We start from the raw sequence: 11,134 nt of genomic DNA, 5'->3' as shown, positions 1-11,134 counted from the left end.
TTGCTTTATAGCCCATGGGATTTTTTTTTTTGGCGCTGTATTGTATTTTGTCATTTTCATTAAATTTCAAGTCATTTTAATTAAATAAAAGTTGTAAATGGTTTTTTGTTTTAAAAAAGTTGGCTCAAGTCATTTTTATTAAAACTCTCTTGTATTATTACTACCGAATCGTGTTTTCAAAACAATAAAAAGTCTCTTCACACCCAACCAAGTCCTTGAGTGAAAGGGTCACCACTACCGAGGATCTCCCCCCTAATCTTTGATAGGTCATCAGAGGGTTCGTCGTGGTTCATTGCTGTGCTTACACACTAAACTACGCTTCTCCAAAAACGACACCACCTACCACTAGTATTCAACTAGAGGGGTTTATCTTTGGATCTTTTTACTTGGGATCTCAAAGATCAAGTAATATTATCCGTTCATAAAAGATCGTGTGATCACAATTTTTTACTTATATTTTTACATAAAACGAAACTACTTTACTGTTGAAAATATAAAAAACATATTTGACCGATTTTTAATCAACGTTAATGTCACTTGAGACGACAAAACAATCACGTCTCTCTCCTTCTCTCTATGTATACGGAAATTATTACAAAACATCGGATTTACAATTCCACAACTTCCTATTATGATATCGAGTATCCACCGCGTATGGGCGGGCGCCGGAGCTCCCGAACCACCAATTTGGATCCGGGAACCACCACGCTTGCAGCCCGAGATCTCACATCTCCGGCACAGATATTACGGGAGTATTCTCCGGCAAGGAATCCGGCTGCGGACGACGCCGTCTGAGCATTTGCGGCGGGTGACATGGACGGTGGAAGCGGTGGGGTCCAGAGGGGCGTGGGAGCGATCGGAGGGCGGGGAAGGAGCGGAGAGCTTGAAGGCGGGGCCGTGCTCGTATGCGGTGGGGGAGTATCGGGCGTCGGTGGAGCTGGAAAGGAGTAGTAAGGATCGGAGGGTGGACGTGGCGGTTGCAGCGGCGGTTACGGTGGTTCTGGGGGTCGGAAATCGGGTGCTCTATAAGCTGGCCTTGGTCCCCCTTAAACACTACCCATTCTTTCTGGCTCAGCTCGCCACTTTCGGGTAACTGACACCGCCTCTCTCGATCTCTCTCTCTCTCATGATTATTTTGTAAGGAAGCTAATAAAAATGACTTGAAAATTTTGAGTTTTAACGATAAGGGCAAAATAAAGGGTAAATTGAATAGTATTAGGTTTGATTTTTTAGCCTAAAAATATGGTTTTTCGTTAAAATAAACAGCAGCGTAAACTTTTCGTTAAAATTCCCTATTTTTTAATTATTTTATTTTCCATTTTTGGGTGGTTTTGGAAATTAGTTTAGAATTTACAAGACTCGGCCACAATCATTTGATTTACTGGTTTTCAGGGCGTTTAGTTGACCGAAAGTGTAGAAGAAACAATAATACTACAAACACTAACGGCGACCGACGACAATAGTTGTCGTCCAACGACATCGTTTCCTCACATTTGTTTTTTAGGTCAAAATCTCACATGTCTTTGACACAAACCCGACGGTCCATCAGTGATACAATGTAATGTGGACAAAAACTCTCACATGTCTTTGACACAAACCCGACGGTAATAGTGTATACGTTGCTTACAAGTGAGATCCACGAAATGAGTGCAGATGGTAGGGTGTCCAAATAGTTGGCCCTTCATCGTTTGGGAGCCTTGATTCAGACAAAGTAAAATTCAACATTCTAGGGTTGAGATTTGTTGAATCGAATAGGCCTGTGATTTGTTAAATGTTTTTGGTTGGAGGATCATGTCAGATAAACCCAAAAAACATATGTTAAAAGTTGGTGATTTTTTCATGAGGTGAAAATGACAACCATAGAGCACAAGGACACGACTCCTCTAGTTGTGAATTTCTTTATGGTGAGTAATGAGTATGACTGCCTTGTCGAATCCAAGTTGGATTCGTCCACTCTACTTTTCATGTTTTACACACCGCAAATTCTTCCTTCCTTCCTTTTATTCCGTCTTTTACGTGCTAGGACTGCCTATGTATGCATTATGTGTAGAATTAGATACATGGATGTGTATATAGCGATTGTATATGCATATGTGAGTTAAGGCAGTTGGCCAGCAGTGTGACAATTGAGTTCCATATCATAAATTAGAGCAACTGTATATAAATATATTGTGCTAGCAATGGACATTCCAGATCGACTTGTTTGGAATTACCTTTCTTTTGAGGGAAATGATACATATTCTTTTCATCTCTTGCACATACTTGCTTAATCTGGAATGTTATTTCGGTTTTATTTATTTAATTCGATGACTGAAAATAAAGGTGTGTAGGAATAATAATATGATGTGTGTGACTTTTATTTTAGTTTTCTAATGGAAAATAAAAGGGTGGATAAAGAAGGAGACGCTGCGAAAGTGCAGAGATAGTGGGTGGGCCTAATTTGAATCTAAACCATTACCAGCAGATTTTTTGATTCCCATAAGTCAAAAGGGAGGGGGGAGGGAGGAGGGAGAGGTTCATATCCTGCCCTTCTTTCTTCTTGTTATATTTGATTCCATCCATCTATGCTTTTTGAATGAGTGTGTGTGTCAAGTGGGTGCTCAAAGAGCTCCCTCCTGTCCTTTTCATTTCTTTTTGCTTTTGGGTTTGTGGTCCATAAATAAAAGCTTAGGATATCTAACAACTTTCATGCTTTAGTTTTCTAAAATCATTTTTAACTTCAAAAAAAAAAGCATGAAAATAATTTTTAAATTGAATTATTATACAATGTCTCCATGGACAAATATTGTTGGTATTCCTTGCATTGTGCTTGTATTTTATAAAACTCAATATTATAAACAATTGGATAAGAAACATTTATAATATTGTTGGTATTCCTTGCGTTTACAATATTATAAACATTTAGATAAGAAACATTAAAAATAGTGCGTAATTGTAAAACTTGAGCAATTCATTATATTGTGGAATAAAATGAGTTGCTCAAATTTTACACTTCAAACATATTTTTAATGTTTTATTTTATTTTAGCAAGTGATTCGGGCCTTCTTCTTTCACCCACTACGTCCTGGGTTCAAACCCTCCCTCCTCTCTTTAGTGTAGATTAGTGCAGAATATGTCTTGGACTAAAAAGAAAAGAAGTTTTATAAAATATGAGCAACTCCTTCTAAATTATGTCTTTTTCACTTTGAATTTTTCTCATCTAATAATTCTTTACATGTAGAATCATCTAAATTTTTAGTTCTTATGTCTGGCAATTATAACGTTTTAAGGTTTAGGGTTACAGGTTTTAGGTTCAGGATTTCTTTTTGGTACGGTTATGATCTTTCAACTGTTGGACTACATTGATGATTGATTTGGGTAACGTAAACCTACTTTTGCTATGAGGACACACAAGTTATAAACAATGCTAAAATGTCAAAATAAAATTGAGATTGTTTTGCGCATGTGTACTATCTTATATGAGTTTATGTTATGATGAGAAGGGGTTTTTTTGGCCTAACTTTAAATCCATTTGATAAAAAAAGGAACTAGTTAGACTCTGATTCGTTCTCCCCAAACTGTGCCAAATTGTATGATTGAATAGTTTGCAACTTGTTTATGAGTTCATGATCAGGCTTAATAGGTGTAATAGCCTGAATACCAAAATTTATAATCATTGAAATCGTTACCAGACGTAGATGGGTATCTCCTATCAGGCTATCACCTGATGAGAACCACCAACCCTTAACTGCCAATAGCTAATAGGTTCTGAAACGACAGCAAGGCATCTTGAATGTTTTTTCCATTGTTCTGTGAATGTGATATGAACTAATCACCTAATGTGAATCTTCCACACACCGCTGCCTCAAATATTTTTATGACTTTTCTTTGATAGGCTTTTTGTTCACTTTCACTGTGAAAAGTCATATAGATGTTGTTCGAAAAGTAAACTTTACCATTGATGTTTTTCTACTAACGTAGCTACCATTTTGTATAGATAAAGCATACCTTTCACTTATTTATTGTTTCCTTTTCCTACTTCGAGTTATGTTTTATTGATGGCATTGACTAAAGGGAGGTGTACAAGCAATACCTCAAACGCTTCAATACCATGGACTAACATCAATTGCTGCCTTTTAATTTTGCTTCTCAGATATGTAATTGTATATTTCTCAGTCTTGTATCTCCGGTATCGCGCTGGTATTGTTACCGATGAGATGCTATCCATGCCAAAAGCTCCATTTCTTGCTGTTGGCCTCTTGGAAGCTCTTGGTGCTGCTACTGGGATGGCAGCTGGAGGTAACATTTTGTAATACATTTCAATCTTACTTTCTTTCAAGGAAATCTTCAGAATTTTTTAGCTGCTCTTTGATATTTTTCATTTTTTAAACATCATCATTCTCGTCCTTTCCGTGGGGAAGTTATGTGATGCTTTTTCAACATCATTATTATAGTTTTGTTTCACTTTACTAAGATTTAATTATAATTATGTTCAGTTTTTCATCTTCATCATGTATCAATTGATTCAGTCCTGAAATCTCCTTTTGATATAATTTATTCGTTATTAACATTTATGTTTGTCAAGTCCAGGTCTTCACTAGTTCTCATGCACTTATTTTGAATTTATTGGTTGTATCTGTATGATGGGAAACCAACCCACTGCTGAATGTTGGCCCATCTTATGCAAGCTTTGTAGTACTGTTCGTAAATTTGTTGTATATTGTAGGGTTTGAGTATTCATATATTACTAAGCATTATTTGCTGCTGAACATTAAGATTGATACGCAAATATCATTTATTATTTTTTTTCCTCTTTCTTGAATCAGCAATTCTTTCTGGAGCATCAATTCCAGTTTTGTCTCAGGTAAGCCGGTTTCAGTGCTCACTTCCTGGATACAGCTATTTGTTCTTATATATGTAATTCTGTTCTGGTGCTCTAATTATGCCATGTTTTCTGAAATAAGTGTATCTGTGAATTTCCTAAGCTAGCACGTTATGGTTTGAAATGAAGGGACAGTCCAATTAGATGATGGCTTTAGAGATGAAATTGAAAAAAGAGAAATAAATGCAATTATACATGTAAAAATATTAAAATTTTGGTAGAGTACTGAGTGGAGTTGAAGCATGCAGCACAATTAAAAATATTATGTTTTTATAGGCAAGCCGATTAACAAATAGAACCAATGTAGGAACTATGTAACTACTGAACTCTGCTGGTCAAGTTTTATGCCAGGATAATCAGTCAGTGTTCTGGGATTTAAAATTTCACTTCGTGTTATTAAAAAATTGCTGCTGGTGGACTCAAGCCGACTGCAGTTGAGAAACATAACAATTGGATTGGCTGAAAATAGGAAAACGACATGATAAAATTAGCCTTTGTACCAAATCTCCATATGTTTTTCCACTAAATGACGTGGCTTGGCACCTTTTGACGCGAGTAATGGAATACTGAAAGTTGGATGTTTGATTTATTCTCGTAATTATTTTGCAGACGTTTCTTGTTTGGCAAATTCTCCTGTCAATTATCTTCCTTGGAAGGAGATACAGGGTCAATCAACTTTTAGGGTGCGTTCTTGTAGCCATTGGTGTAATCATAACTGTAGCAAGGTAAGACATATACTTCAACATCATTTTGATTAAACTTATGACCTTACAATGAAGCTTGCGAATGAACCATATTCATTTGATATTTCTGTGTCAACGCGACCAATCTGTTCCTCTTTGGATTGTGAAGTTTGAGTGATGTAAATTGACCGAGGGCAAAAACATTGAAAAAGTATTCTTCAAGTGCAGCTTCCTCGAGGATACTGGTTTTAAAGAAAAAAACTAACTTGCAATATTTTGGTCATAGCTGTCTCACAGAGTAATGTAGATTCTGAACAAGCACTGAGAATTCAAAACTATTTAGGATTATAGATTCAATCGGCATGAATAAAGGCCAGCCCCTGTATTTTCAGGCAACCAATTCTTCTAAAGATAAGTATAGCCCAGCCAACTTGAAAATTTTGCCTCCATCCCTACAGGTTCTGTTGCTCAGATGCTCTTTGGGTTCAAGGAACTCCCCTGCGAAAAGAAAACAAAAAATACGGGCAAACTAACTTGAAATGGACAGCCACACGCATGCACTAGAGGTGGATTTTAACTTGTGGAGTGTCGTGGATGTCGCATATGACTATAAGGTGTTAATTGCATTGATCACGTAGGGAATCAATGCAGCATTGTTGGGTGTTGGGCATCACACTGATTACTAGATCCTTTCCTATAGGTTTACAGTTGACACAAAAAGCTTAGATGTGTAACACCTTTTTCTAATTATAGAGAAACTGCGGGTATTTTCTTGATTTTGTTGATAATTGATAAAACTTGGGAAAAAAAAAATCCTTGATAAGTTTTGGAATGGAAAAAAAATCCTAATTACCCCAACCACAGTTATGTACTTCTTCCCTCCTGTGTTCTTATGGCCATGTTAAGTAGTTGATTGTTTCACTAAGTCAAATGGTCAAACTGTAAAATTCCGGACAAAACCAATCTTACGTGATTTACTTCATAAACTGATCTTTGTTATTTTACTTTTTAGTTTTTTCTGAGTCCATTCCGCAGTTGTCAATTATCTCTATAAATTGGTCTCAAGTAGAATTTGGATACCTCTTAAGTAGGTTCGTGTTGATTGTCTTATGTACAGTGTTAGCATGTCAAGTACTTACATCTGTCTTTGTCTGAAGTGGATCTAGTGCTGGATATTCGTTAAAAGAAGCTGGTGTATTTTGGAGTCTTCTCATGATAGTTTCATTTTTGTTCCAAGCAGCTGATACAGTGCTGAAGGTTGTAATATTTTTACGGTTTAATTTTTCGACTTTTTGACATTTTATTACATTCCCTGTAACAGGAAACTTTTTATCGTTTTGTAGGAAGTAATCTTTCTGGATGCTCGTCAGCGGTTAAAGGTACTAATGGCCATGTACAGTTCTCATTTCTATGTTCCTAGAGTCATTGTATCTTCTGCTTTCTAAAGGATTTGGAAGCAACAAGATATAGGATATAACCCATATGGCTACATTGCATTTGAGTTGCGAAAATGGGTCATCACAAAAAATAAGAATTACCACTGAAACCAAGACCTAAAATCAATACGGCATAACTTATTGGAATGTGATGTTATTCTAAACGTTCTAACACAATCGGGTATAGAGATCAAACAAATTCATTTATTTATTTTCTAATGAGATTAATTCTTTTGGGTTCTTTTGATCTGAGAATTATTATTACATTCAATCTGTTACAGGGAAGATCGGTGGACCTATTTGTTGTAAATTCCTTTGGATCTGCTTTCCAAGTAAGTATCAACTGTCAAACAGTGACTTCAAATTTAGGTTTTTGGTGTCCCGAAGTTGAGTTCACCTTGTTGTGTTGTCTTCTTAAAAAAATTGTAATGAAAGCCAAATATCTATTGTAAATGTGAATTGCAGGCACTATTTATATGCCTCCTCTTACCGTTTTTGTCGAAATTATGGGGGATTCCATTTGGTCAACTGCCAAACTATCTTAAAGACGGTGCAGCTTGCTTTCTAAACATGGGTACTTTATCAACAGGTAAGACATTATCAGCTCAGCCTACAGTTGACTTTCTTATTCAGATTTAATTTGTTGATGTTCAATTTTTAAGTGAAATGTATTTAAGATAAATGCCTATGAAGGCAAAAAGAATCAAATGGCTTCAGAGAAAATCCATGTTCTATAGAGACTAAAAAAATGCTAGTAGGTTACTGTTGGAATACAACCAATGATATGACTCCAGGTTCTATTAAGAGTGAGCTGTTTTTTTTTTTGGGGGGGGGGGGGGGGGGGGGAACTAGTGTGAAGCTTAATGTATGTTGTTTCTCATCTAGTTGATTTATTTATTTACGAGATGCCTCGCTCTCAGATTTGGTCATTCATATCGTTTGAAATTCAGATCATTAGGCTCTTGTATCCAAGATAGATTTGCTTAAATTCAATTAATTCCATTTTTTTGTTGTGCCACACAGTAGAATTAATTATGATCCATGAAGCTTGGATTAGTATCTGCTACCACCATATCTAGAGGTTTAAGCACAGCTGTTGGATTCACAACACGGGTGGCATTGATTATACATATATAGACACTCCCACACAAAAAAATAGAAGAATAATTGTCTGTGGCATAGTACGTACATATGTCATATTTTGCATAGAACAATATATCTGTCAGTTTCATTGTCTTCCATACGACAATGCTACTTACTCAAAATAAGAAAAGAGAAGCGTAATATTTCCATTTTATGCAAAGAATTTGTCGTCTGCTTTTGAGAATATAAAACACCAATATAGGTTTGTTAGGGCCACTCGATATTAAAATATCATTTCGTCCTTCTTTACTTATGTTGAGTAATCTAAACCACTGGAGTAACTTATTTGATTACATTGATATTGGCTGGCTATAGGATGTGATGGTGCTCCATTACTTCCGTTACTATTTGTTATTGTCAACATGGGCTTTAACATATCATTGCTGCATCTTCTCAAGATATCTTCTGCTGTGGTATCTTCCCTCGCATCGACATTTTCAGGTATGTCAATTTTATTGCAGTAACTTCAATATGAAGACTGATATTAAAAGAGGAAAAAAAAAAAAATTCCATTCGAAAGGTATATACTACTAAACTACCACAGTTGGTTCATGCAAAATGGGAAACCTGAAATTTTGGCTTTGTTGATGTGGTTGCTATTCCAAGAAGCTGAATGATGGGTCACTAAATGGTCGGTGCTCACCATGCATTGTGCATTTGGTTCGGCGTTGGTTTGGATTTAAATTTTAGAACATCACCTGAAAAACTAAAACCAACCTGCCTTAAACATATATGAGCTTTTTAAAGGCAGACATTATTGGATAATTGGAAGGTTTATTAGCCTTTCTATTTACAGTTCAGTTTTCCCATTATGAGTAAATCCATAAAAGTAGGCAACGCATCAGAAAAATAGCAACAAAAGCCGTAACTACAACATAACAAATAGGAGACTAAATTTGATATATTTTCCTCTTGTTATTTTGTGCTTTGTGGATTGACCAAATTCATATGTTGGCATCGTTTGGGGCATGCATTGCAGTGCCGATATCTGTGTATGTCTTCACGCTGCCACTACCACACCTAGGTGTTGCAGCCTCGTTGCCCACTGGCTTTGTCTCTGGGACCATTGTTCTTGTAATTGGCTTGCTCATCTATGCCTGGACACCTTCAGTCTATCCAACTAATGCCTCCCCATCACCTCCTACTGTCTGATGGTCAAGGCCAAAAAGCAAGGGATTGGTCTCGTCATGGTTAAGAAGATAGGAGGAAAATACAGAAGGATTTACTCCTTGTGTGGAAATTGGCCAATGTCCATTGATGATACTTCATTCACAAGCTGTAGAGATGAAGATCCGTCATATTCGAAGAGAGAAAACAAGAAAGCTTGATTGTGAATTTTTTGTTTTTCCTATGAAGAAAAGTTCTCGATGTGCGCATTCATGACCCAGAGAAAAAAAATCTGTGAGAGCATTTGCTGGAAAGAGAGCGGAGTTTGATTTCGTAGGGAGTTTGGTAGTTGTTTTTGTTTGTTGTAAGTCTATTACTTGTAATCTTCCTTTGTGATTGTTGGAGTTTTGAGACTCTTAGTGTCCCACATCGGGGAACTTTTAGTTCCCATTGCCATTTATATAGTTCTAGTCCTTTATTCTAGTAATTACAACGTGAACCATTCGGAAATGGATTGAAGGCTTGAGCCTTATGGTTGTGTGAATTAGGTTTGTATAATATAGCTTAATGCAATTAATATTAATTAATCAAGACAAAACAATTTCAGAGAGTAAACACAAAACAATTCGCTAGAATTATATAATCTAGTGTGGGTTATACAAGTTGTATCTTGGTCAATCAGATGTTGTAGAACCACAAGCACAAGAGTGGGACATAAATATTGTTTGACGAACATAGTTTTTGCGCTAGCCTTTGCCTGTGGTTAATCAAGTTAGTATCAATTTAATTCTTGTATTTATTCCTATTATTTCATTCTGTATAGCAAGTATTTTTCGTCAATAAAGTATTTCAAGTTATGTTATTTCTGTTATTTTTATTTAGGGTAAATTACATAGTAGCCCCTCAGGTTTGAGGTCTATTGCAATCTTATACAACATCTTTAAAACATTTCACTTTCATATCTCAAGTACTATTTTATTTCAATTTCATACAACCGTTATATTTTCCATCCATGGATCTGTTAAATGATGACGTGGTTGCCACATATATGACACGTGGCTGCCAAATGTCTGCCACGTGACAAATAAAATAATTTTTTAATTTTTTTTTAAAAAAAACCTATCTGCCAACTTTTTTTTTTTTGTTTTTTTTTCTTTCTCTTTCTTCTTCTTCTGGGTTCAGACCCCCCCCTTTTTTTTTTTCTTCTTCTTCCTCCTCCTCCTCTTTCTTCTTCTCTTCTTCTTCTTCCTCCTTCTTCTTCTGGGTTCCGTCCCTTTTTTTTTTTCTCTCTTTCTTCTTCTTCTGGGTTCGGACCCTTTTTTTTTTTTTCTTTTTCTCTTCTTCTTCTTCTTCCTCCTCCTCTTTCTTCTTCTCTTCTTCTTCCTCCTCCTTCTTCTTCTGGATTCGGTCCCTTTTTTTTTTTTTCTTCTTCTTCGTCTTCTTCTTCTTCTGGGTTCGGTCCCTTTTTTTTTTCTTCTTCCTCTTCTTCCTCATCCTCCTCCTCTTTCTTCTTCCTCATTTTTCTGGGTTCGGTCCCCTTTTTTTTTCTTTTTTCTTCTTCTTCTTCTTCTTCTTCTTCTTCTTCTTCCTCTTCCTCCTCCTCTTTCTTCTTCTTCCTCCTTCTTCTGGGTTCGGTCCCTTTTTTTTTTTTTTTTTTTTCTTCTTCTTCTTCTTCTTCCTCCTCCTCCTCTTTCTTCTTCTCTTCTTCTTCTTCCTCCTTCTGGGTTTGGTCCCCTTTTTTTTTTCTTCCAATTTCAGGTTTTTTAAAAAAAATTAAAAAATTATTTTATTTGCCACGTGGCAGACATTTGGCAGCTACATGGCATACATGTGGCAGCCACGTCAGCATTTAACAGATCCATGGATGGAAAATGTAACGGTTGTATGAAATTGAAATAAAATAG

General features: G+C 36.2%; 1 protein-coding gene across 1 annotated transcript; it reads left to right on the top strand.

Moving 5' to 3' along the window:
* Positions 1-357: 357 nt before the first annotated feature.
* LOC114823963 (protein CLT1, chloroplastic-like) lies at positions 358-9,717 on the top strand. Its single transcript, XM_029099989.2, has 10 exons — positions 358-1,089; positions 4,133-4,278; positions 4,806-4,843; positions 5,471-5,586; positions 6,702-6,801; positions 6,888-6,923; positions 7,262-7,312; positions 7,446-7,569; positions 8,439-8,564; positions 9,103-9,717. Exons 1-10 carry the CDS (start codon positions 632-634, stop codon positions 9,273-9,275), a joined length of 1,368 nt encoding a protein of 455 aa, XP_028955822.2. The 5' UTR covers positions 358-631; the 3' UTR covers positions 9,276-9,717.
* The last annotated feature ends 1,417 nt before the right edge of the window (positions 9,718-11,134 follow it).

The sequence above is a fragment of the Malus domestica genome, chromosome 03 (assembly GCF_042453785.1).
Source record: "Malus domestica chromosome 03, GDT2T_hap1".
NCBI lineage: Eukaryota > Viridiplantae > Streptophyta > Magnoliopsida > Rosales > Rosaceae > Malus > Malus domestica.
This window is presented reverse-complemented; position numbering and strand designations above follow the sequence as displayed.